General features: G+C 53.0%; 2 protein-coding genes across 2 annotated transcripts in view; one reads left to right on the top strand and one right to left on the bottom strand.

The window, feature by feature from the left end:
• Positions 1–1,940: 1,940 nt before the first annotated feature.
• LOC114677626 (eukaryotic translation initiation factor 1) lies at positions 1,941–2,616 on the bottom strand. The gene has a single exon (XM_028847668.2). The coding sequence runs from the start codon at positions 2,468–2,470 to the stop codon at positions 2,129–2,131; it is 342 nt and encodes a 113-aa protein (XP_028703501.2). The 5' UTR covers positions 2,471–2,616; the 3' UTR covers positions 1,941–2,128.
• A 9,396-nt stretch (positions 2,617–12,012) lies between these two features.
• The window catches only part of ITPR3 (inositol 1,4,5-trisphosphate receptor type 3), a 77,180-nt gene continuing 62,648 nt past the window's right edge, over positions 12,013–26,544 (top strand). The window contains exons 1-2 of the mRNA XM_078000103.1: positions 12,013–12,071; positions 12,289–12,414. Coding sequence (XP_077856229.1) covers positions 12,028–12,071; positions 12,289–12,414 — 170 coding nt within the window. The 5' untranslated portion in view covers positions 12,013–12,027. The remainder of the gene's footprint in view (positions 12,072–12,288; positions 12,415–26,544) is intronic.

Genomic DNA, 26,544 nt, shown 5'->3' with positions numbered 1-26,544 from the left:
CCACTCTCTCACAGCACACGGCACAGTTCAGTATAATTTAGGTAAGTGATTCAGACCTGTACCCAAGCTTGAATTCCACAAGGGCAGGGCTGTGTCTACTTGGGGTCACTATAGTACCCCAGCATCCTGTACAGCAGTTGGCACACAGCACAGACTCAATAAATATTTGTCAAGTGGCTGAATGCAGCCCTCCACACCAGACTGCTTGCCTCGAAAGTTAGAGGCTGGGTTTGGTCAACCACAGACTGGAGAGCCCCTTCCAGAGAAAACCTGCCCAACTTTGAAGGCCAGGCTCTGATGATTTTTGCAGCGCTGGGGCCTCAGGAAGGCAGCACTGCATTCGGTGCCTGGGGATGCTTCTGAGCGCCCTGGTTGTCTCGGCATTCTGGTGCCTGGCGAGGGGTTGGGGGCTGCACTCCTGCAGACCTCAGTCAGGTCTCCTCTGTTCTTAGGCTGGCCCAGCAGCTGGGGGCTGTGGGAGGAAGAGGCCGATTGCTCAGGCCAGGCTTGCTCTACATCTGGCCAGCAGCCTCCCCCGCTGCCCCAGGACAAGGGCCCCAGTGTCTGCTCAGCTCCTACAAACAGCAGGCCTTTCTCTCCCTCTCCACTCTGGAGCCTCAGCTGTGACCCCTCCCTGCCCCCTCGGAAGGCACAGCCCTGGATGCATGACCTTTTCCTTCTGAATGATTCGGAAACAGAGGCTGACAAACCCGGCGCGGGAGCAGGTCCTGTAAAGTGGATGAACCCCTCTATTTCATCCGTTCCCAGCTTTGGCCGGGCAGCCGGGGCGAGGACTGGCTGGGAGGGCCTTAGTCCTGCCAAGATGGGGTGGGGTGCGGCTAGAGGCCAGGGCCAGCCCAGGTGGACTTGACGTCATGCTTTTCACCTGTATCTCTTTCAGACAAAGCCTGCTCCTTCCTGCCTGGCCCTGCCCCCGGGGAAGTTTTCCATGCTGCTCTCTTTCCCCACAGGATCACAGGCCTGATGCTTCCCTTCCCAACCCACCTTTCTTGTTGGCAGGTGAGGTGCCAAGGCCTGGGCACATTCACAGAGACCTGCACTGCTTTTCTCCTGGTGCAGGGTCCCCCTCCAGAGTCTGGAGACAGGAGGAATGGCCAGAGGCCACCCCTCTCCTTGGGAGCTCCTGCCAGATGCCAACCTGGGCTTCAGGATGGGATGACCTCAGAGGGCAACTCAGAACTGTAATTAGCCTCCACTGTAATCCCCGCCACTCCCAACTCAGACTCAGAACGCAGGGGGCTTGGCGGCTCAGCCCAGCCCCCCAGCTTCCTCCTCCTAGCCAGCGGGTGTAACAGGCACTCAAAAACTGATTACTAAACAGGGAAGGGGACTTGGAGGCCTGATTTTGGAGATCTTGATAAAATCTTGCCTTATACATGTCCCATTCTTGGTCATCCGTACAAAACAAAATTCCACCGTTAGATGGTCATTCCTTTAGATCTACACACACTTGTCTTTTTTTTAGAATCCTCAGGTCTAGGCAAATAATGACAATTACAGGTAATATTTGTTGACTGAGCTAGGTGTTTTACAAAGTAGTTACTTATGCTAGACATTTCCATCTGCCCCTCCAGCTCCTCTGCCCACTCTTCTGCCCTGGCTGTGTGCCCCAAGAGGGTGACCTTTGTGGCCTGAATCACCCAGCTCCCTTGCCCTCTGGTTTCCTATTAAGCTGTGCCAATGGGAGGCATTGGTAAGAGACTAGAGGGTGGAGGAGAGAGAGGTGGGTGTATCTGTTCCATCAGGTCCCCACTTCCCCCCAGGCTGGCAGTGTCTGGGCCTTGCCCTCCAGAAGGCTATATTTCCCTCCTTGGCCTTTTCAGGCCTGAGTGGTAACAGCTTCCTGCAGTTGCCTGCTCCAGGGTGCTGCACTACCCCTGGTGCCCACACCTCTGCAAGTCCATCCATTCACTAACCTCTTTTTTTTTTTTTTTTGGCTCTTTTCAGTTTATTGCATGAAGGAGTTACACTAGTCCAAGTTAAAAGCGGACCCCAAATGGTTACATTATACAAGCTGTGAGGTTTTTAAACTTGTGACAAGGGACAGAAGGGAAATTCTACTCATTGCAAGGAAATCCTCACTTAAGCTTCAGTGAGCCACAAGCACTTAAAACCCATGAATCTTCAGCTGATCGTCCTTAGCCAGTCCAATCTCTACGAGGAACTGGCATATGTTCTTGCGTTGGTCACCCTGTAGCTGAATTACTTCTCCATATTCTGGATGCTCAATTACAGTACCATTGCAGGCAAACTTCTTCTTAAACGCCTTCACTAGTTTCTTTTTATCGTAATCATCAGCGATCCCTTGGACAGTAGTAAGGGTCTTCCTGCCGTTTCTCTGTTGAATTCTTATATGGATATAATCCTCAGTGCCAGCAGGAAGCAGGTCATCACCCTTACTTGCATCAGCAAAGGGGTCGAAAGAGTGGAGGTTCTGGATAGCGGACATACGATACGATTCCTTTTCCTCGGTGGAAATGGCCTGCGGAAGGCGGCGGCGGCGGGAGAAGGCGGGCAGGGGGGACGGAACGTCGGGAAGCGAGGGGGCTCGAGGGGGAGGCTGCTGAGTCCTCGGCGGCGGCTCAGTGACTGGGGTAACCTCTTTTTTTTTTTGAGACAGAGTCTCACTCTGTCACCCAGGCTGCAGTGCAGTGGTACAATCTTGGCTCACTGCAACCTCTGCCTTCCAGGTTCACACGATTCTTGTGCCTCAGCATTCCTAGTAGCTGGGACTACAGGCGTGCGCCACCACACCTGGCTGATTTGTGTATTTTTAGTTAGAGACAGGTTTTCACTATGTTGGTCAGGCTGGTCTCGAACTCCTGACCTCAAGCGATCCACCTGCTTCGGCCTCCCAAAGTGCTGGGATTACAGGTGTGAGTCACCGTGCCAGCCCACTAACCTCTCTTTAATCACCTGTTGGGGGTGTGTTGCCAACTTCCTGCCAGGACCTGGCAGATACAGGTCTACATTTTTATTTTACATAGAAGGAAATGGAGACCCAGAGAGGCTGGGAGCTTCTCTACCCAGTTAGAGGCTGGAGCTAGGACTCCAGAAATTTTGCTCCAGGACTTGTCTTATCTTTCTTTCTTTTCTTTCTTTTCTTTCCTTCCTTCCTTCCTTCCTTCCTTCCTTCCTTCCTTCCTTCCTTCCTTCCTTCCTTCCTCTCTCTTTCTTTCTTTCTCCTTCCTTCCTTTCTTTCTTTTTTTCTTTCTTTCCTTCCTTCCTTCCTTCCTTCCTCCCTCCCTCCCTCCCTCCCTCCCTCTCCTTCCTTCCTTTTCTTCCCTTCTCCTTCCTTCCTTCCTTCCTTCCTTCCCTCCCTCCTCTCTCTCTCTCTCTCTTTCTTTTTTTTTTTTTTTTTGACGGAGTCTCGCTCTGTCACCCAGACTGGAGTGCAGTGGAGCAATCTTGGCTCACTGCAACCTCTGCCTCCTGGGTTCAAACAATTCTCTGCCTGAGCCTCCTAAGTAGATGGGATTACAGGCTCCTGCCACCACACCTGGCTAATTTTTGTATTTTTAGTAGAGATGGGGCTGTTGGCCACAGCTGGTTGTGAACTCCTGACCTCGTGATCCACCCACCTCAGCCTCCCAAAGTGCTGGGATTACAGGTGTGAGCCACCACACCCAGCCCAGGACTTGTTTTTCACTGTAACTGTGAAGTTGCCCTGGGAGATGTCATAGGTTACCTACCCTATGACCTATCCTCTCAGGGGAGAGGAGGAGGGGGCACCTAGTAATTGAGTGTCAGCCTGGGGAAGACCTGGAGTAGAGGCCCCTTGGTTTCAGGACTCCAGCACCAGGGGACTTATTCCAAGGCCAACACCAGAAGAGAGCAGGCGGCAGGCTTTCTTCTGTGGCTGGTGGGAATCTCGGCAGCGGCTGGCTTTCATCTTTTGTTTCACCAGGCTAGGACCACATGTTGGAGTTAGCTGGCTGCATTCCTCCAGTCCCTTGCATGTGGTAGGTGGTTAGCAAATATCTGAAAGAAATAGATGTGGCATTGATGACTGGGGCATGGGGGTGGGGGTGAGGAAAACAGAACAAGTTCTGTCTCCTTTCTAGCCTTCCCAAGAAGTCAGGTGTGCCAGTGTGTCTGAGTATGTGGATGAGAGTATGTGAGTGAAAGTGTTGGTGTATGAGTGTGAAAGTGCATGAGGGGGTGTGTGTGTGTGCGAGTGTAGGCTCCTGGGGCAGGAAGCCCTGTACACTCTCCCTGGCTGTGGTTAAATGGTTACTCTGGGCTGGGGTGCCTGCCCAGGGCAGCTTATGGCATGGGGAAGGAATTCTCTGGGAACCCCAGCGGGCCTGGATTGGCACCCCACCCGTGGCGGGTGACCCAGCCGGATGGCTGCTACACTGAGTCAGCCCTTCTGGCCCAGCCTCGCCCCACCCCACTTGGCCCTGCTGTCAAATCAGCACTGAGGGTCAGAGGAGCCCTTGAGAACTCCCTGTTATCTGCCCCCAAGCACGAGATTATCTGTCTGCAAAGCTAGCTGCCATAAAGCACAGCTAGCTGCTCTCCTATGCCTCCCTATTACAGTCAGAGAGGGCCAGTCAGAGCTTAAAGAACAGTCAGAGCCAAGGGGGGAATCTGGGAAGGTGATGTGAACGCTGTTTACAATGAGGCAGACACTGAGACTTAGAGAAGTCTGATCCTTGTGCAAACCCACACAGCAGACCTGAGAGCAAGTCTCTAGAAGGTGGAAGGGAAAGAAGGACATTAGTGGAGGACACCTAGGTTCAGAGCTGCTTGCCCCTCCCCAGATCCCAGTCCCCTTCCTCGGCCCCAGTGTCCTCTTCTGAGTCAGGGAGAAGGTCTGGGCACTGCCCGCCTTCCTTTCCTTGCCTTCTCAGGCCCAGGGTGGATGCAGAGTGTAGGAGGAGAGTTTCCTGGGGGTGTTCTGCTGGCACTTGGAACTTGGGGGTAATGCTTTGAACATCTTTATTTGTATCTGTTTTTGGTTATAGGTTATACAGCCACATAGTCTGAAATGTAAAAGTTTTAAAGCCGGGCGCAGTGGCTCACACCTGTAATCCCAGCACTTTGGGAGGCTGAGGCAGGTGGATCACCTGAGGTCAGGAGTTCGAGACCAGCCTGGCCAACATGATGAAACCTCATCTCTACTAAAAATACAAAAAATTAGCTGGGCTTGGTGGTGCACGTCTGTAATCCCAGCTACTTGGGAGGCTGAGGTAGGAGAATTGCTTGAATCCAGCAGGCAGAGGTTGCAGCGAGCCGAAATCATGCCATTGCACTCCAGCCTGGGCAACAAGAGTGAAACTCCGTCTCAGAAAAAAAAAAAGTTTTAAAAAGAGATAGGGTAAAAAGTGACCCTTTCACCAGTCTCTGGTCCCCAGAACTCCCACGCAGAGACCCCTAAAATCACTGGCTTCCTGGGAATCCTGATCAGATCTTCTTATTCCCTTTGGGAGGTGGGGCTAGTGGGAGCTAGGAGATACCCAGCCATTGAGGTTGGGGCCTGGGCTGGGCAGATTGGTCATGAAGGGGATGATGGTGACCTCCTTCCTGGGCCTGAAGTTGGCCCCAGCTTAACAGCATTCCACTCAAGCCACTCAGAAGAGGTGCAGCCCATCAGTTCTTCCCAATTCCTTAGAGCATCTCTGGAAGCTCTGTGTTCCCCACTCAGGGGACCCAGGCACGTGACACCCCAAGCTGGGGCTCCCACAGTCTCCTTGTGTATCTCCTGGTATAGGGTATATACTTTCTCCACCTCTCTTTCCTTGACAGTTCAATTCCACACAGATTTATTAAGCACTTACTCTTTTCTTTTTCTTTTTTTTTTTGAGATGGAATTTTGCTCTTGTGCCCAGGCTGGAGTGCAATGGCACGATCTTGGCTCACTGCAACCTCTGCTTCCCGGGTTCAAGTGATTCTCCTGCTTCAGCCTCCCGAGTAGCTGGGACTACAGGCACCCGTCACCACGCCCGGCTAATTTTTGTATTTTTAGTAGAGAGAGGGTTTCACCATGTTGGCCAGATTGGTCTCAAACTCTTGACCTCAAGTGATCCACCTGCCTCAACCTCCCAAAGTGCTGGGATTTCAGGCGTGAACCACCACACCCAGCCTACTTTTTGTATTTCATTTATTTATTTATTTATTCGAGACAGAGTCTTGCTCTGTCTGCCCAGGCTGGAGTGCAATGGCTTGATCTTGGCTCACTGAAAGCTCCGCCTCCTGAGTTCATGTCATTCTCCTGCCTCAGCCTCCAGAGTAGCTGGGACTACAGGCGCCCGCCACCATGCCCGGCTAATTTTTTGTATTTTTAGTAGAGATAGGGTTTCACCATGTTAGCCAGGATGGTCTCGATCTCCTGACTTCAGGTGATCCACCTGCCCCAGCCTCCCAAAGTGCTGTGATTACAGGTGTGAGCCACCCTGCCGGCCAATTTTTGTATTTTTAGTAGAGACGGGGTTTCACCATGTTTGCCAGGTTGATCTTGAGCTCTTGACCTCAAGTGATCCACCCACCTTGGCCTCCCAAAGTGCTGGGATTACAGGTGTGAGCCACTGTACCCTGCCAAGCAAGCACTTACTATTTTCCTGACTTGGTCTGGAGACACAAAGTGAAATGGATACAGCTTCCTTCATCTAGCTCACAGTTGGCTCAGGGAGCCCAGAAAGAACAGAATGTTTCAATCCAAGACGGCCCATGATATGCTCTCTGATAGTGGGGGAATAAAGAAATCTCATGTTAAAAAGTCTGTGTTGGTGGGGATACGGTTCAGTGGGCACATTCCCATGTAGCTGGCAAAAGGGTAAATTAGAACATCCAAGTTGGAGAATAATTTGGCAACTCCTTGCAGGTTGACAGTGCACCTTCCCTGTAATCCAGCAATTGTACTAAATTTTTACTCTAGAGCAGGGCTTTTCAGGTTTTTTGACAGATATCCTCAATAAGAAATATATCATGACCCACAGCACACATGCCATACAACAGACAACTTTCACCCTACTAGTTACCCTGATGATGTGTTACAAACATTGATATTTCCTAGTCAGTTTTGAGTTTTAAAAATGCTGATCTTGGCTGGGCACGGTGACTCACGCCTGTAATCCCAGCACTTTGGGAGGGCAAGGCAGGCGTATCACGACGGCAGGAGATGGAGCATCCTGGCTAACATGGTGAAACCCCGTCTCTACTAAAAATATAAAAAATTAGCCAGGCGTGGTGGTGGGCGCCTGTAGTCCCAGCTACTTGGGAGACTGAGGCAGGAGAATGGCGTGAACTTGGGAGGCGGAGCTTGCAGTGAGCCGAGATCAAGCCACTGCACTCCAGCCTGGGCGACAGAGCTAGACTCTGTCTAAAAAAAAAAAATGCTGATCTTCACCCACTAAGTTGATTTCCTAACATATTAATGGGCCTCAATCCATAGTTTGAACAACACTGCCCTACAGACACGCATGTCTGTGCATAAGGAGACAAGAATGTTTATTGCAACGTTGCTGCAATAGCAAAACCTTGATAAGTCTTTATCTGAGACCTGTCACCAGCAAAATGGATAAAGTAATTGTGATGTGGTCAGGAAGTAGACTATCACACAGTAGTTATGTATCAAAGGATACACACAGGGTGATAACATTTATACAAAATATAAGACCTTGCAAAGTGATATCATACATTGTTTATGGATACATTGAAATGTGATACAAACGTAAAAACCTGCATGAAATGAAACCCACCCAAATCAGGTTAGTGGCTGTCTCTGGAGGGAGAGAATGTACTTGGAGAAGGGTGCATAAGGAACTTCAACTGATTTTTTTTTTTTTAAGACAGGATCTCACTCTTGCCCAGACTGGAGTGCAGTGGCATAATCATGGCTCATTGCAGCCTCCTCAATCTCCCTGGCCTCAGGTGATTCTCCCACCTCAGCTTCCCAAGTAGCTGGGACTACAGGTGCACACCACCATGTCTGGCTAATTTTGTTTTTTGTTTTGTTTTTGTTTGTTTGTTTTAGAGACAGGGTTTTGTCATGTTGCCCAGGCTGGTCTTGAACTCCTGGGCAAAAGTGATCCTCCAGACTCAGCCTCCCAAAGTGCTGGGATTAGATGTGAGCCACCTTGCCTGGACACAACTGAATTTTGTTAAGTTTTGATTTTTTTTTTTATAGATAGAATTGTTCTCTGTCGCCCAGGCTGCAGTGCAGTGGCACGATCCCGGCTCACTGCAACCTCCACCTCTTGGGTTCAAGTGATTCTCTTGCCTCAGCCTCCTGAGTAGCTGGGACTATAGGCACGTGCCACCACGCCTGGCTAATGTTTGTATTTTTGGTAGAGATGGGGTTTCACTATGTAGGCCAGGCTGGCTGCGAACTACTGACCTCAGGTGATCTGCCTGCCTTGGCTTCCCAAAGTGCTGGGATTACAGGCATGAGCCACCGTGCCTGGCCTAAGTTTTAATTCTTAAAGAAAAAAAAAAAGGAACCAAATTTGGTAAAATACAAAGATTTGACAAAACTAGAGGAAAGATACAGGGTACTCGCTGTATTTTTATTTATTACTTCTTAAAGTATTTCATAATGGTACTTAAAAGATTGGTGCTCCAGTATTTTAGGGAAGAAGACTTTATTTTGACCGTGGGAAACTGAAAAGGGGAAGTGCTAGAGGGAGCCACAGGAGTCCAGGCACAGCAGTATGAGTGGATGAAGTCCTGGGGAAATGAGAAGGGACACACTGAGTCCTTCCTGCCTGGGATGCTGTGCTGATGGCTCACACTTCCCTCACATGTTAGTATGGTACTCTCTCCATTTAACAGATGAGCAAACAGGCTGAGAGAATGCCTGCTAGAAAGTGGCAGGGCTGGGACTCTAATCCAGGCCTGTAAGAGTCAGCGTCCGGGTTGGGCGTGGTGGCTCACACCTGTAATCCCAGTACTTTGGGAGGCCGAGGTAGGTGGATCAAGAGGTCAAGAGATTGACAGCATCCTGGCCAACATGGTGAAAACCTGTCTGTACTAAAAATACAAAAAATAGCCGGGTATGGTGGTGGGCACCAGCTACTCAGGACGCTGAAGCAGGAGAATCACTTGAACCCGGGAGGCGGAGGTTGCAGTGAGTCGAGATCGCACCACTGCACTCCAGCCTGGGCGACAGAGTGAGACTCCGTCTCAAAAAAAAAAAAAAAAAAAAAAAAGGGAGCCAGAGCCTGCACTCTTGACCAGTCCGCAGCATGGCTCCTCCTTGAGGAGCAATCGTGTTGTCTGCAGAGGGTGGGAGGACAGCAAGACTTGAGGGTCCGGTGTGCTGGGCTCGGGTCTGTAGACTATTCCGTGGGCAGTGAGGAGGCATAGGAAGGCTTCACGCAGGCAGCAGGGGAGGGAACTCACTGGAGCTGTACCACCTGTTTCTTAAACTTTGGTTTTCATTGTTGTTGTTTTTTTTTTTGAGACGGAGTCTCGCTCTGTCGCCCAGGCTGGAGTGCAGTGGCGCGATCTCGGCTCACTGCAAGCTCCACCTCCCGGGTTCACGCCATTCTCCCGCCTCAGCCTCCCTAGTAGCTGGGACTACAGGCGCCCGCCACCACGCCCGGCTAGTTTTTTTTTTTTTTGTATTTTTAGTAGAGACGGGGTTTCACCATGTTAGCCAGGATGGTCTCGATCTCCTGACCTCGTGATCCACCCGCCTCGGCCTCCCAAAGTGCTGGGATTACAGGCTTGAGCCACCGCGCCCGGCCTCATTGTTGTTGTTTAACCAACAGAACCTTTCTTGAAACAAATTCTAACTCAAAACCTAGGTGTATAAAAGAGCTTACAGTGGAGCTGATTTGGAAGAAGCACGTGACAGGGGCCCAGAGCCCTCACCTCTGAGACCTCCTGGTTGGTGGAGAGACAGAGGCTCCAAGTACTCCTAGGATGGGGAGGGGTGGGGAGAACCAAGGCCGTGTGCTTTAGTCCAGAGAGACCCGAAGTGGAGTAACCTCCATTCCTGGCTGCTACACTTTGGCTGAGTTATGGAACCTCTATATGGATGTCAGGGGAGGAAGGAGGTGGATTCCTGGGTGTGGCTGTGGCACAAGTTCTGAGTGCAGCCACTGGAGGCAAGTTTTCAACTTGTCCCTCTTCATCCTCATGGTCTGGGGAGGGGAAAAAGGCAGTTGGGCCCAGGCTGACAGCTTGATCAGAGCCTGGTGCCCAGCAGAGGCCTGACATAACAAGCCTTCGATAAATGCTTATGGAATGAAGGCATATTTTTCCCTTCTAACTATTGGGGAAGATACAGGAGGCCTGACTCCTGGGAGCAAGTGAAACTGTCCCAGGGGCTGCCCCTTCTCAGTGAGGCTCCAGGGACCCATTGCTGTGGCTCAGTTGGTGCAGGGTAATAGGAGAATACCCGGCTAAAAATCAGAGGCTTGGTTGGCTTCTGCCTCCAGTTGCCAGGAATCTACTGTGTGCCCTTGATGGGTGGTGTTCCTTCTCTGGGCTTTGGCCATCTCTTTTTGGCACAGTGGACTGGATGAGGTTTTTCAAACTGCAGTTTGCAACCCATTTGGGACATTAAAAAAAAAAACAATTCAGTGGGTAACAATCAGCATCAAAGCAACAACAAGAACACAACTGAAATAGAATAGAAAATATCAGCGTGCATCAAAGGTCATAAGAGTAAGTATTGTTTGGTGAACTATTGTTTTGCTTATATATAGCTGAAGGTGTGGACTGCTCTGCTATAAAACTTGTTACTGTTTGCCGTGGTGAAAAAACAAAACTGTAAAACACGGTACTTAGTGATCTTGGAAGTGTCTTTCCCTCGCATATCGTTCCTGGGGTCTTCGTAAAACAAACAAACAAACAAAAAACAACAACAACAAAAAACCACTGCCTGGGGCTCTTCTCCTCGCAGGGTCAGCAGCTGTCTCTTTGCTTTTAGCTGTCTCCACCCCTCCCCTAGCCTCTCTTCTTCCTGCTTCAGTCACCGAGTCCCCTCCTCCCTTTATCACAGGGACAAACGCCCCCCATAACTCAGGAAGTGGGGGTGGAGGGTCCGAAGGGAGCAAAAGTGATCAAATGGCAGTGGCAATGGGCACCCTATCTTAGGCGTTCAAATAAAGGACTAGGAAGCAAACACCCAAGCACCGGGGAACAGAACAGAAAGTAAGCGAGCCAGGGACGCGAATTTGAGGGCAGGACTTCGGGAGCCAGAGCCTGGAGGCGCCGCCGCAGCGGGTCAATCCAAGGGGGCCGACTTGGCATCGTTAGCCCTTGGGTGTGCTATCAACTAGCGAAGGTAGTTTTCATCCCTGCTTTTTTTTTTTTGAAAGGAAAGACGGAAGGAGCCAAGAGAGTTTTGGAGCCAACTCCTGGAGAGGGAGCGGCTGAACTGATTCGGAAGTTGGAGCTCTGTACACAGGAATGCGGAGAGAAAAAAAACAAAACCCACCCCATTGCTTCATTTCCCCTCCAAGCCTGAGCACTTTCTACTGTGCAATGAAAAGACTTTCCAGTTGAGAAAAATTAATCCCGAATTTGCTCTGCAAAGGGATGAGCGCGCCTCTGGGCGCTAGCCTGCTCTCAGCTGGGCGCGGAGACCGCGCGGTGGCCGCAGGGCGGCCGCGGCCAGGGCGCTGCAGGGCGGCCGCGGCCAGGGCGCTCCAGGGCGCGTCCTCCGCGAGCGGCTCGGGGGTGGCGCCCGCCGGAGAGAGCTGGACTCCCCCTTCCGCGGGCGCCTGCACTGGCTCTTAGCCAGCCGAGGGCCCGGGTGCAGATAGTCCGGGAACCCCGAGGGCGGAGAACTCCCCACTACGCCTGGGCCTCACAGGGATGGCAGTTCCGCGAGCCCCCTAGACTCGGGGGCTCCCCGTTTCCGTGCAGGACGCCTTTGGGGATCAGGAGGGCTGGCGGCGCATTTGGCGTCCGAGAGGCCGGGCCCAGGACGCGCGAGGAGCGCGAGGCGCCGGGAGGCGGGCGGGTGCACATGGGTGCCGGCGGGCGGGCTGCCGGGGCGGGGGGGGGGGTGCCGGGGTGTGGCCTCCCCGCCTCCCGGGCGGGATTTGCATGTGTGTGGTGGCCCCAGACTTCCTGCTCCTTCTACGCTGCAGGTACGCGCTGGCCGGGCGGGGCGGGCGGGCGGCGGGCGCGCCAAGACGCGGGCACCTCCTCACCCGGACCCCGGGCCCCGCCGCGCAGCCTCCTGGCTCCCGTGGCCGCCAGCCCGCCCCGGCCGCACCGAGCGTCGGGCTCCAAGGTGGGGGCGCGCCCCTCGCCGCCCCCCGGACGCCTCAGTCCTCCGCACTGAGCTTGGCCACGCGCCCCTAGGCGCCCCTCACGCCCCGGGACCCGGAGGGCCGCAGCCATGAGTGAAATGTCCAGCTTTCTTCACATCGGGGACATCGTCTCCCTGTACGCCGAGGGCTCCGTCAATGGCTTCATCAGCACTTTGGGGTGAGTGAGCCGAGCTCCAGAGGGGCGCGGGCAAAGAGGGGGCACCGTGGGCCCTCGTGCCAGCTGCGTGCGTCCAGCCGTCACCGCCCCCAGACAGAGGGCCTGGACGTCCCCCTAGTCTCAAGGAGCGGGGAACGGCTTGCCTCCTTCTTTTAGAGAAAGGAAGTGAAGTATTTGCTCAGGTAGGACTCGGGCGCCCTACTCGAGTTGGCAGGAGACGGCCCCCTCGGCGCAGCCTCTACCCTCCCGCGTACTCCTTTGGAGGGGGCGGAGGGGCCGAAGCTTCCATTGCAGGTGGTCGCGGGGGCGGGCAGGTGGGTGGCTGGAGGCTGAGTTGGGGGAGGGCAGCCGGCCCGGGACGTGCCCGGCTCTGAGGGTAGGGCGGAGCTGTGGGGGGTGGGCAGGCTCAGTTTGGAGCCCGTAATCCTCTATTACCGATCCCGTGGTGCCTTTGAGGGGTCGCACCTTCTCCTCACAGCTCTCTCCCTGTTCTTCCCAGCTTCAGTAGGAGTGTCTTCTCAGCCCTCCCCTTCCAGGCTCCAAGGTCCTGGCCAGCTGCCCCTTCTCCCCGCCTCTCCCATTCAATTTCCTGCGCGGGTCATCTGGCGCCCTTGGGTCCTTGGTTCTACTTCTCTCCAGCACTTCACAAACATTAATTAATTCTGGCCGCCACCTCCCAGGGTCTGGGCTGGATGAACAGGGAATCAATTCATGTCCCTGGAGAGAGCCAGGCCTGTAGCAGAGATAGGGCAGCAGAGAAATTAGGCAGAGAAGAAGGGTTTATCTTCAGAGGAGCAGCTGGGTGATTTGCTGGATGGGAGTGTACTGTGGTTTCTCCAGCCAGGCCCCAGGGCAGGGTCTGCTACCTTTGTCCTGTTTTCATTCCGGGGGCCTGGGTTAAATTGTATCATCCTCCCAACCACACGTGGCTGTCTTCTAGGGTACACTCACCCTCCTCTGCTGACCCACTCAGTGGGACCAGCCAGCCATGTGGTGCCTTCTCTCTGGTGGCCTTGGAGGACAACCTGGCATCCTCAGCTCAGGACTGACGCTGGACAGGGCCCGGCTCACCCCAAGCCTGGGAGGTGAGGGGTCACCGGTCTCTCCCAGGGTTGCTGGGAGTTTAGCTTTCATCTTGGTGTAAAGGGAATGGATTGTGGGATTGGAGGGCTGGCTCTGCCAGCAGGGAGTTCTCACCTGGGATTCCAGCGTGCCCTGCTTGCCTTCTCGCAGAACCATCCAGGTCCCTCCTGGTGCCCTCCCTTTCACATGTGGAATCCCTGGCTGTTTGTCCCCACTTCCACTAGATCTGACTTCTTCCCAGCTCCCTAGAGGATGGGGGTGGAGCCACATCTGGGCCAGCATCTGTGCAGGCCTCCTCCAGAGAGCAGTGACTAGGGCTAGTGACGTCAGGGCTGCCCATAGTAGGTACAGAGTAAACACCTCTGATAAAGCTGAGGGAAGGAGGAGAGGGTGTGGGGGCTGAGAGGGACATAGGGAAATATTGTGGAAGTCCCCTCTTGGTGTCTGAAGAGCACCAGGGACTTTTGGGAAACGACCACCTCTGTTGCTTAGTGCCTGGCTTGGGGCTAAACACGTGATGATTTTCAAGCGCCTGTGAGTTTTTTTTTTTTTTTTTTTAGACAAGCTCTCACTTTGTCACCAGGCTAGAATGCAGTGATGCAATCTCGGCTTACTGCAACCTCGACCTCTGGGGTTCAAGCAATCCTCCTGCCTCAGCCCCCAAAACTAGCTGGGACTATAGGCACATTACCACACCTGGCTAATTTTTGTATTTTTTTTGTAGAGACTGGGTTTCATCATGTTGCCCAGGCTGGTCTCCAACTCCGCAGCTCAAGCAATCCGCCCACCCCAGCCTTCCAAAGTGCTGGGATTATAGGTGTGAACCACTGTGCCCTGCCTAGCACCTATGAGATTTAACAGAATCAGGGAAAACGTCTTATTGCTGCTTCCCCTACCCTCGTGCAAGCCTCACTCCCTCACAAAGGATTCTCTCTGTTACCTCCATAACTTCCTCCCACCTTGGCCCTTCCTGCCCCAGGAACTGCTTCTTCCAGTCTACCTTGATCCTGGGACAGATCCTGGTGACCTCTAGAAAGCCCTTCTATGCCAGGGTGCCCTCCCCCTGCAAACACCTCCAACATCTCCTGATGTTCCACCAGCGGGCGTCCACCCTCCTAGCATGACTTTCTAACATCGGCCTGTGCATGTCTGCATCATACTTTTCTGGGGCTTTTTTACCTTCCCACACCTGAAACTCCAGGTGCACCACACGACTGCAACCTGTCCCGTGCTCTCAGTCTCTTTACCTTTGCTCTTGGGTTGTTCCCGCCCTTCAGCAAGTCTCCACCTGGGTAAATCTGTCCCACCCTCTAAGGCTTAATGCAAAGTGGCCTCTTTTGAGAAATCCAGCTTTCCCTACCCCTAGGGCAGAATTAACCCTTTGTCCTCTATGCTTTTGAACTGCTTTGTCTGCTTTGTACAAACCACTCTCTGGTGTTCCTCACATTGGAGGCTTCCCTGTAGGCCCAGGAATGCTGGGCACCTTGCCAGGATTAACACCATTCATATATTTAGCCGGTCCACAGGCACTGTACTGGGTGCTGGGGACTTGGTAGCGATTAAGGGAGCTGTGCTTCCTGCTTCCTTGGAACTTAAAGGTCAAAGAAGGAATGATTCGTAAGTGCTGTAAGTAATCAGTCCAGCAGCTTCAGCGTCACCAGGAAGCTTGTCAGAAATGCAGCATCTCAGACCCCATGCCCAGTCCTACTGAATGAGAATCTGCATTTTATTAAGATCCCCAGGGGACTGGTGCATTAAAGTGTGAGGGGTGTTGCTCTAAGTGATTTTCTCTCTGCCTCATCCACCTCAGAATCCTTCTGCCTCCTTTCTTAACTCTGGTCCCCTCTGCTTTTCCCGAGGCCGTTGGTGCCCATGTCTGTGAACCCGTAGGCTGATTTGACTGAATTCCGGGGCTAACCCAGTGCCCAGTGTGTAGGCCTCAGGAGGTACCCAGTAAGGGCTGGATAAAAATGAATGTGTTGAAGGCAGGGGTGGCCTTGGTGGGCAGATGGGCCAGGTCACCTGGGAGATGGGAAGGGGGCATTGGTTAGGGAGGGAGGCAGAGGCAATCTTCAGATTCTGGCCAGAGTTCTTCAGTGCAAAGTGGAGGAGGCCAATTAGAGCCTCCTGGCGAATAAGAGGTCCTGGTGAAGATTGTACATTAACTCTGGGTGAGAAGGACGGGAGGAGTCTGGGGAGTGGATCCAGGAGCGGTTGAGACTGCCGGCCGGCAAAGGAAAGCAGGCCCACGCCTGTTTTTGGCAGGAGAGCGAGGCCAATGCCACTGCTTTATCCTTCACCACAGGTGGGAGCATCAGAGGCCAGGGCTGGAGTAGCTGATCAGGGCCAACAAAAAGTGGATGATTTAATATGGCCTTAGGCCAGTGGCTAGGGAGAACTTGCCTTGGGTACACAGGGTAAACCCGTCAGGATCTCAAGTCATCTCTTGAAGACCTCATTTTTTTTTTTTTGAGACAGAGTTTCGCTGTTGTTGTCCAGGCTGGAGTGCAATGGGGCAATCTTGGTTCTCCGCAACCGCCGCCTGCTGAGTTCAAGGGATTCTCCTGCCTCAGCCTCCCGAGTAGTTGGGATTACATGCATGTGCCACAACACCCGGCTAATTTTGTATTTTTAGTAGAGACGGGGTTTCTCCATGTTGGTCGGGCTGGTCTCAAACTCCTGACCTCAGGTGATCCGCCCGCCTCGGCCTCCTAAAGTGTTGGGATTACAGGTGTGAGCCACTGTGCCTGGCGAAGATCTCTTTTGAGTACCTGGAGAGGTGGCCCCAGACCCACAAACAGTAAACTGGGGGAGTGCAGGTGAACTGGGTCTTGGAGCTAAGCTTTCAACATTTGTCACAGTGCCTCTGCCCACCCATGGCTCAGCCTTGGAGCCTCATTTGGAGCTCTCAGGGCCTCTGGACCTGGATCACCCAGGGCTGAGTAATCATAGTGAGTAGGGGACGCTGCCTCTTACCCATGGGGTTCCCTGTCTACCTGCCAGCCTGACCTACTTCTCTGGAGGTCAGGACCCAAAAAGTATGGGGGTAAATATAGAGGAAGCCCCAGGTCTCCAGGCTCAGGATCCCTAGGTCAGAAACCTCAGAGGCATAGCTCTCAGGAAGGGTGTCTGTCTCATGTTCCGTCACCAACTTTTTGGGTGGTTTCCGTTTTGTTTTGTTTGAGATAGGGTCTTTGTCACCCAGGCTGGAATGCAGTTGTGCTGTCTGGGCTCACTGCAGCCTTAACCTCCTAGGCTCAAACAATCCTTCCACCTCAACCGCCCGAGTAGCTGGGACTACAGGCATGTGCTACCACATCTGGGTAGTTCTTGTATTTTCTATAGAGACAGGGTCTCCCTCTGCTGCCCAAGCTAATCTCAAACTTCTGGGCTCAAGTGATCCTCTCTCCTCGGCCTCCCAAAGTGCTGGGATTACAGTCATGAGCCGCCGTGCCTGGCCATTGCTGGGTGTTTTGAACAAGGCCCTGCCTTCTCAGAGTGAGTTTCTGTTGGCCTGCATTATCCTCTAAGGGGCTCTGCGTGTACCTGAGAATCGCCTGGGGATTAAAAAAAAAAAAAAACAATTTCAGCTCCCAAGTCCCATACCAGAACAATTGAATCACCATCTCTAGGGCTGGGGTCTGGGTGTTGGAGTTTTAAAAAGTTCTCCAGGTGGTTTTAATAAGTACCTAGGGCCTGGATCCCTGATCTGGGGGCCCTCCCAGGCTGACAGGCTGTGAGGAAGCCTGCCTGCTAGGTCTACCTGCCCTTCAGCCCAGAAGGCCCATCTCTTTGCCTTCATCAGACTTCATAATGTCATTCAACAAACATTTATTAAGCATCTACCATGTGCTAGGCAAGGCACTGTTTTAGGCACTGGAGAATCAGTGGTAATCAAGGCACAGGTCCAGCTTGTTCCATTCTGTGCAGTGGGGCCCTTTGAGCCTTAAGTCTCTGAGACACATGTAATTCCAGGAGTGGAGGACTGCCCTTCCCTTGCTGACAGCATTCCCTGGGTGGATTTCAGACCTGCTTTGGCTTTCTTTTCTTTTTTTTTGGAGAGAGTTTTACTCTTGTTGTCCAGGCTAGAGTGCAATGGCACAATCTCAGCTCACCACAACCTCCGCCTCCCGGGTTCAAATGATTCTCCCTCCTCAGCCTCCTGAGTAGCTGGGATTACAGGCGTGCGCCACCATACCTGGCTACTTTTTTTGTATTTTTAGTAGAGATGGGGTTTCTCCATGTTGGTCAAGCTGGTCTGGAACTCCTGACCTCAGGTGATCTGCCTGCCTTGGCCTCCCAAAGTGCTAGGATTACAGGCATGAGCCACTGCGCCCGGCTTGGCTTTCATTTAATTGTGATTTCACTGGAATGAGATGTTAGACTTCTGTTCTGTACCCCAAGGCAGAGTCTTGGTCTTAGCCTAATCCATGCAACTCAGTTTTTGAAAATATATATATTTTTCAGATTAAAAAAAATATACATTCTTTGGAGAAAATGTGAAAAACTCAAAAAAATGATCTGTCATACCACTATGGCTTACATGAACATTCTCTGTGACCTTCTAGCCTTTTATATTCATAAATGAACGTTTACAAACAGTATCAAACTGCACGTATGGCTTTGTACCCCGTCCTTTTTTGGATATATGTAGAGTGAGCTGTATTTTCCCATGCCAACACAGCCATGGTATGCTGTACCGTAATTTATTTAAGCAGCTCTAGTATTCAGCATTCAGGCTGTTTGTAAATTTTTGCTGTTAAGAACAATTTGCCCTGAACATCCTAGTGCATACATGCCTGAACACTTGTCTAGTTATAGTTATCCTCTCAGGTAATACGTTTCCAGAAATGGAGATCAAAGACAGGGTACACCTTTAACTCTTAGGCTCCCTAACTTTTTGTGTTTCTGTAGTGGTGGAGGGGTATGGGAACAGAACTCGGTGCCACAGAGGGTCAGACCCGATTCGTGTCATGTGTGAGTATTGCACTAGCATGTGGGGAGTAAGACCAGCCTCTGCCCTTAAGATTAGGTGTCAGGCACTTCCCAGGCAGTGCGAGGATGTGATGGAGAAGGGATGAGGGGGTGGCGCAGGGTTGGCTCAGCCTAGAACCAGTGCCACACGTCCACCTTGGGACTCCAGGTCCTCAGGCTGCATCCAGCTCCTTGGCCTGAATCCTGCCGGCCTGAGAGAATCCTGCTGGAGCCACTTGCTCACACTCTGCCCTGCCCTACATTCCTGACCCCACATCCCCTCCCTAGCTTGGCCCATTGGGGCGGTGGCTTGGGTTGGGGGTGGGGACGTATGCTGAGTTTTAGGTGGGGCCATACCAGCTTTCTGCTTTCAACTTGTGGGGAGGTTTCTGGGTTTGGATGACCTCTGCACACATGCCTGGGTCCCTGCGTGTCCACCCCCAGCCCTGCTCTCTAGACTTTACCCCATGTGGGGCTGGGGTACCCCTCTCTAGGAGTGAGGACTGTGTGAGTGGAGGGGAGGAAACCTGGGGTTGGGAAAGGAGGAAAGCAGAACCCAGATCTCTACTAAGTTCATCACAGGCCTCTGAATGTGAGCTCTGAGCCCCTTGGGTATGTCAGGCTGGACATGCGAAAGGTGCCAACGGCACCCAGCATTTGTACCTGCAGTCACAATTCCCTGCAGTCAGGACCCCTGGCTTAGAGAGCTTGGAGTCACGCGGCAGGGGACTGAGGAGAGGAGGTTACCCGGCCTTTCAGGCTAGGGACTGTGAGAAAAATTGTGGGTGCAGAAATAAGGCTGGGCGTTCACAACACAGTGAGTCCAGGGTGTGGGCTGGGGATGGAACTGGGTGGAGCCACATTACAGAGGGATTTCCACTTGGGGAGGCAGTCAGGAGAAACTCACTGCAGAGGCTTCAGTGAGGAAGTAAAATGATCAGAGTGGTATGTTTTTTTGGCCAGCAGGTGGGCAGAGCCAGAAGGGGTTGTGAACACAAATCTCAGTCCAGGAGCAGCTGCAGGTGCTTGAGGCAGACACCTGTGCATATTTGGTTAACAAATTGCTCTTCCCGTCACTCAGCCAGCCAGCCATTAGCCCTTCCTGCACAGTGCAGAAGAGCCCTTTCTCCAGCATGAGTCTAGAAATAGATGATGGGGGTGATATAGGTAATGGGAGGGAGAATTAAGTCTGTGTCTCAAAGATGATGATGATGATCATGGCAGTGGGTAGACTTTACAGGTCACTTACTTATGGTGGCTATGGCCTTTACGTATGCTCTCACAGCCTGAGGCATAAATATAATTCAGGAAAAGTAGCGAGAACCATTTAGAACACTAATTTGCTTACCACCTAGACTTAATCATTGTTTACAGTGGTCACATTTGATACATGTATTTTTTGCTGAAGTATTTTATGATAAACATTGCATCTTTTTCACTTCTAAATGTTTTATTATACATTCCTATGTAACTACAGTGCTGTGATCACATGAATTAATAGTTTCCGCCGGGCGCGGTGGCTCACGCCTGTAATCCCAGCACTTTGGGAGGCCGAGGCGGGCGGATCACGAGGTCAGGAGATCGAGACCATCCCATCCCGGCTCACACAGTGAAACCTCGTCTCTACTAAAAATACAAAAAACTAGCCGGACAAGGTGGCGGGCGCCTGTAGTCCCAGCTACTCGGGAGGCTGAGGCAGGAGAATGGCGTGAACCCGTGAGGTGGAGCTTGCAGTGAGCCGAGATTGCGCCACTGCACTCCAGCCTGGGCAACAGAGCGAGACTCCGTCTCAAAAAAAAAAAAAAAAAAAAAATAGTTTCCTAATAGCATTCAGGACCCAATCCATAGTCAGATGTGCCCATTGTCCTTAGTGGTATGATCAGAGTTCACTGTAACCTTGAACTCCTGAGCTCAAGCGGAAGCTGAGACCACAGGCACGCACCACCATGCCCAGCTAATTCTTGTATTTATATAGTAGAGACGGAGTTTCACCATGTTGGCCAGGATGGTCTCGATTTCTTGACCTCGTGTTCTGCCTGCCTCGGCCTCCCAAAGAGCTGGGATTACAGGCATGGGATTACATTGCACCCGGCCTAGGATCCTGATTTAAAGAAACCAATGGTCAGGCCCGGCGTGGTGGCTCACGCGTGTAATCCCAACACTTTGGGAGGCTGAGGTGGGTGGATCACCTGAGGTCAGGAGTTCAAGACCAGCCTGCCCAACATGGTGAAACCCGTCTCTACTAAAAATACAAAAATTAGCCGGGTGTGGTGGCTGGCACTGGTAATCCCAGCTACTCTGGAGGCTGAGGCAGGAATCACTAGAACTCAGAAGGGAGAAGCTTCAGTGAGCCGAGATCGCACCACTGCACTCCAGCCTGGCAACAGAGCGAGACGACTCCGTCTAAAAAAAAAAAACCCACGGAGATCCTGTCAAGGTCCTCGTGTTACATTTTCTTATGCCTCTTCAGTTTCCTTTAATCTAAAACAGTGCCCTGCCCCCATCTCCTTTTCCACCATGAACACCGATTTTCTGGCAAGGCGGGGTTGTGGTGTAGGCTGCTTCACTTTCTGGATTGATTTGTCAGAGCTGCCTTTGTTGCTTTGTGTCCCAGAGAGCTCTGCAGAGGTTTGGAGGCAGGGCGAGCTGGCCTGAAGGTCTGCCCTGCTGAGGGTCCTACAGCCTCAGTTACTCTGTCAAGTGAGAAAGACTGAGAATCCAGTTCTGGGTTATGGAGAGTGGGAGACAAGCCTGGGGTTGGCAGGCCAAATATATGAGGCAAGGGCTGGCTGGTGGCCCATGGTTGCACCTTTTCTCCCTCTCTTCCCAGCTTTCCCTTTGGTCTCCTGATCCCTGTCTTTCTTCTCCTTGGCCTTACTGATATGTCCTCCCATGCACCCAGCACCGCTGTAGAGACCCCAGGACTTGTCAGAGAGCCTGCCTGACGCTGACAGCCAGAAACCCAGGCCTGTGGCAGAGGCAGGCTGGGACACTGGCCTCAACCTTCATTTCTACTGGGCCAAGTTTAGTTGTTCTTGCTATCTCCATTCTTCCTGGAGAGACTATTGTTGGGGTTCTCTGCGTGTGTGGCTTATTGTCCTTTCTAGACTTTAAGCTTTCTGAAGGCTTTAGCTGTACTTGTTTTTAAATTCCATATGTTCCATATACTGCCTGGCCCCTTGTTGGCACAGGGTGGATTCTTGGTAAAGATATGTAGAGGCAAAGGAAATGGTTGCTTTTGCAGGGATGCAGGAGTTAATTTCTTTTCTCTGATGAGCCAGAAGCCCCAACCAGTGAATCCGGGTTCCTCTCTTAACATTCCGCCTAGTAGGTGTGACTTTGGCTATCTGGAGAAAGGGCCTCCCCAGGCTTTCCACCCACCACCAGCCCATCTCAGTGTTCTGACAGTGCCTGCTGTTAGAGTGGCGTCCTTGGGGCTGGCCTGCATCTGTGGAGTGGTGGCCAGTTGTAGAGTCCAGCCCTACGGGGCTTAGCCAGTGTTCTCCCCGTGTGTGCGGAGACGAGAGACTGTAATAAAGGAACAAGACAAAGAGATAAAGAGAAAACAGCTGGGCCCAGGGGACCACTACCATCAAGACGCGGAGACCAGTAGTGGCCCCGAACGACTGGGCTCGCTGATATTTACTGTATCCAAGACAAGGGGGCAGGGTAAGGAGGGTGAATCTTCTGAGTGATTGACAAGGTGAAGCAAGTCATGTGATTACAGGATAGGAGGCCCTTCCCTTTTAGGTAGCTGAAGCAGAGAGGGAAGGCAGCATATGTCAGCGTTTTCTTCTCTGCACTTATAAGAAAGATTAAAGACTTTAAGACTTTCACTATTCCTTCTACTGCTATCTACTACGATCTTCAAAGAGGAACCAGGAGTACGGGAGGAGCATGAAAGTGGACAAGGAGTGTGACCACTGAAGCACAGCACCACAGGGAGGGGTTTAGGCCTCTGGATGACTGCGGGCAGACCTGGATAATATCCAGCCTTCCACAAGAAGCTGGTGCAGCAGAGTGTTCCCTGACTCCTCCAAAGAAAGGAGACTCCCTTTCATGGTCTGCTAAGTAACGGGTGCCTTCCCAGACATTGGCGTTACTGCTTGACCAAGGAGCCCTCAAGCGGCCCTTATGCAGACGTGACAGAAGGCTCACCTCTTGCCTTCTAGATCACTTCTCACAATGTCCCTTCAGCACCTGACCCTATACCCGCTGGTTATTCCTAGGTTGTATTAGTAATGCAACAAAGAGTAATATTAAAAGCTGAAGATTAATAATGTTTATAATAATGATTACTAATTGTCCATGATCATCTCTATATCTAATTTGTCTTATGACTATTCTTATTCTAACTCTTTTCCTTATTATACTGAAACAGTTTGTGCCTTCAATTTCTTGCCTCGCACCGGGTAATCCTCCACCCACAGCCAGTGTCTGGGGCTGGGAGCCAGAAGACCTGGGATCTGGAACTTGCTGTTCGTTAACTTGTGTGACCTGGGCTGATCAGTTTCTCCTCCATGCCCCAGGGACAGTTTTCTCATCCACAGCTGAATGGGGGAGGGGGGTTGTTCACGGTCCTGCGGGGATTTCCCCAGTCTGTCATTCTCCCAATCTGTCATTCCCCCTCCCATGGTGCTCTGATGGTGGCCAAGCTGGTAGGTGCAGGTTTTGAGTCAGGCTCCTTGATAGTCACCTGCCCCACTTCTATTTAGCTCCCTTCCTCCTCCTTATCTAATCTTTCCAGACAGCACTGACCCGCCCTGCTGCCTTTCCCTTGGAGCCCACCTGGATTTCAAAGTCCACACTGGGTGGAATGGGGTAGAATGGGATGCAGCTGTGTTCCTCTCCTACCTCAGATCAAGGTCTTGGGGTGTAGACCCCGTGGGCATTTCAGGGACTATGCACTCCTCCAACCCTAGAGCAAGCTGTCAACCAGCTCCTCTCCAGAGGACCCAGAACAGCCCTGCCTGCCCACAGGCCTCCAGCCAGGACCCTTTCCTTGTAGCCCTCTGGCTCCTTCTGCTATTCAGACTGGTCTTGTGCCTCCCAGTGGATGGAAGGCGCACTGTAGGGACTGTCCTCTGGGCTCCTGAGCCTCTGCTGGGGTGGTCCTGAATGGAGGGGAGAAGGGGACACACAGGTGTAGACAGGGCTCCTGTCCTCCGCACTCAGCATGGTCGCAGGAGATCCCGGAGGGTGGGGACCACACCCAGCACATAGTAGGCGCCTAGTGAGGTTTGTTGAGTAGATGGAGACCTGGGTTGTGTCTGTGCCATTCTCTGACCAGCTGTGTGGCTCAGGGGTTCCATCCACTCTGTGGGTCTCACACTGGACTGTGGTAAGAACACAATGAGATACTGGATGTAAAAACGATTGATAAACTATAGAGTCGCCCGATGGAGGGGCAGCTTTTCTGTGATCTTGGCTGGGGTACCACCGGCCTCTAGATGAGGGGCGATGTCGGTGGTGGGCGTAGGTGGGCGAACCACGCGGGAGCCTCAGCTTGGCCTTGAGATGGCAGGAGTGGGATGGGGTGTCATCCTAGTAGAGTCTGGACAGTGAGATCGGTGGGCTGGTAGAGGGTGGAAACAGGCCTTTTGCGGGGCCTGTGGGTGGAGGGACCTTGTGGGGAGGCTTTGGGGAGAGAGGGGTGAAGCGACACGGCCACTTTCCCCTGTAGAGCGCGGGCTCTGGTTTCAGCGCCAGGTGCGCACTCAGCAGGGCACCTGTGGTCCGGCTAGTTTGATAAACACAGGTGCCCGCCATAAGGAAGAGTCGGGGTGGGGCGCTAAGGCCAGCGACGTCGGTGCCAGCAGGTGGGGAGGGGTCCCCCGGGGCCGCCCTACGCGGGCAGACTAGCCAGGGAGAGCAGGAAAGCGCGGGCGAAGCGGCACATCACCCGCCCCGCCCCCGGGCGCGTCTGGCGGAGGCGCGGAGTCCTGGCAGCGGCCCGCAGTCGGAGGCAGGCCGGGGCGAGGCCGCGCTGGCCCTCCCTTGGCAGCTGCGGCGCGTCGGGGGAGAAGGCTGCACGTGGGGCCGCGAGTTTCGCTTCGCCGCGGGGGCGGGGGCGGGGCCGGGGCAAGGCGCCGGGAGCTCGCGGGCTGGGCCAGGCTGGGGGCGGGGCCAGAGCACCGGGGGGCGGGGCGGGGCGGGGCGGGCGCGGGGCGGGGCCAGGGCCAAGCTCTCCCGCGCCGCGCGGACCCAGAACCGCCCCCACCACGCGGCGATGGAGAGGTCTTGGCCTCGCCCGGTGAAGGTCCCTCTCCATCCAAACTTACCTAACTTGTGTCCCGGCCCTCGGGCCTCCCTCTGGCCCCAGGTCTCCCGACAGCTCATCTGATAAGAGCTTTCTTGCTTATCTATTAATGACTTCACTCGACGCTCCCTCCCGTCCCCTCCCGCCCCGCTGTCGCCGGAGATCACCTTCATGGGATCCCTCAGGCCTAATGAGTTTGCACAGAGACACGGGTGAGGGGCGCTTGGGGGCACTGTGGGACCCTGCAAACATCTGCCCAGGGCCAGCTTCTTTATTTACACACACCAGGTGGGGGCTGCGCTAAACACTAGCTGGAGAATAAAACAAGGAAGGCAAGGTGGCAAGGTGCCACCCCTTGGAGGTTCTTGGGGGACACAGAAAGGAGCCTAGCATTCCCAGATGATGCCTGTTTTGCTGGTCCTGGCGGACCCAGGAGAAAATGCCCAAGGTTCCATCTCCTGCTTCCCAAGTCCTCACTCCTGACCGACCCGCCCTGCTTTCCGTAGCCCTGCCCAGGGCTTGCTTCTCTGCTCCAGTCCCTTCCACAGACAATTCTCGTCGCTCAGCTGCACATCTGGGATGTTTTCCTTCCCAACCTTGTTTGAATTCCCCTCCGGAGTCCGTGCTTCCCTCCTGACCGGTCCCTCCCTTCTCTAAGTGGCGTCTGTTTGCACTCCTTGCTTTGTGGACTGCCGGGCCCTGGGATGGGGAGGGGCTGAGTTGGAGAAGTGGGGCTTCAGAAGCTGTGTCTCAGAAGCTGTGCCAGCGCAGGCTCGGACAGATGGACATCCACGTAATGACCAGGTGGGCTTGCCCAGAGGGGTGAGGAAAAACACTTTGGCCCCCGAATTTGCGTGTCTTTCCTGCATGTGTGACCCAGACAAGGAGTTCCCAGGAGAGGCGTGGAGGGGTCAGGGATTAGGATGGGTTTTTTCCTCAGACAGGGACCCTCTGAGGAGGGGGACTCTGCGGCCTCTTCCTCTTCCCCCCTCTACAAGGCCCTGTGTGCTGGTCAAGATGGAGGCGGTAGGGACTGCCGCCAGCCTCTCTTCAGCTGCACAACTTCGATGCTGCCCTGTGGCTCCATCACCCCTGGTCAATGCTTTCTTCCTCTCACCATCAAAATTCATCCATCCTGTGTCCCCTCCCTTCAGGGCTTTGTTAAGAGACAACCAGCAAATCTGATTCACTAATATCTCACAGGAAATTCTATGAATTATTCAAGGCTCTGAGCAGCTCCTGCTTCTCCCATACCTTCTCTGATTGGCCAAGCAGTGATCTCTCCCTTCCCTGAATTCGGACAAAACCCACGGCTGGTACCACCAGTCAGCTCTAATACATATTCTTTTTATTATTTATCTTCTGAGTATGTGATTTGTCTTCCCAATGAGATTTTAAATTCCCTGAGCCAGGGACCTTGTCTTTTGCTTCTTGTGTACTTTACTGCACAGCTAGTAAAACGAATTAATTAACTCGGTATGCATTTTGTGTGTGCCCTCTCTGCACCAGGCAGTGGTCTGGGTGCTGAGGATACGGCAGGGGGCAAAACAGACACGTCTGTGCCCTCACAGAACTTACATTCCATGGGGTCAGGGTAAGGGATAGTAAACAAAATAAGTAAACTAGCTAGCCATCCAGGTGGTGATAAAGGCTGTGGATAACAATTACATAGGGAGGGGCATACCGAGTGTGGCAGGAAGCAGTTTGCAATTTTTAATAAAAATGGGAGAGGGGGTCTCCATGGGAACAGGCTTGTTTGAGCCCAGATCTGAAGGAGGTGAGGATCCTGGAGGTAGAGTGTTCTGGGCAGAGGA

This window comes from Macaca mulatta, chromosome 4, assembly GCF_049350105.2.
Source record: "Macaca mulatta isolate MMU2019108-1 chromosome 4, T2T-MMU8v2.0, whole genome shotgun sequence".
Taxonomy (NCBI): Eukaryota; Metazoa; Chordata; class Mammalia; order Primates; family Cercopithecidae; genus Macaca; species Macaca mulatta.
This window is presented reverse-complemented; position numbering and strand designations above follow the sequence as displayed.

Excerpts from the sequence above, each read along its gene's own strand:
- LOC114677626 (XM_028847668.2), bottom strand. The coding sequence starts at position 2,470 with ATGTCCGCTATCCAGAACCTCCACTCTTTCGACCCCTTTGCTGATGCA.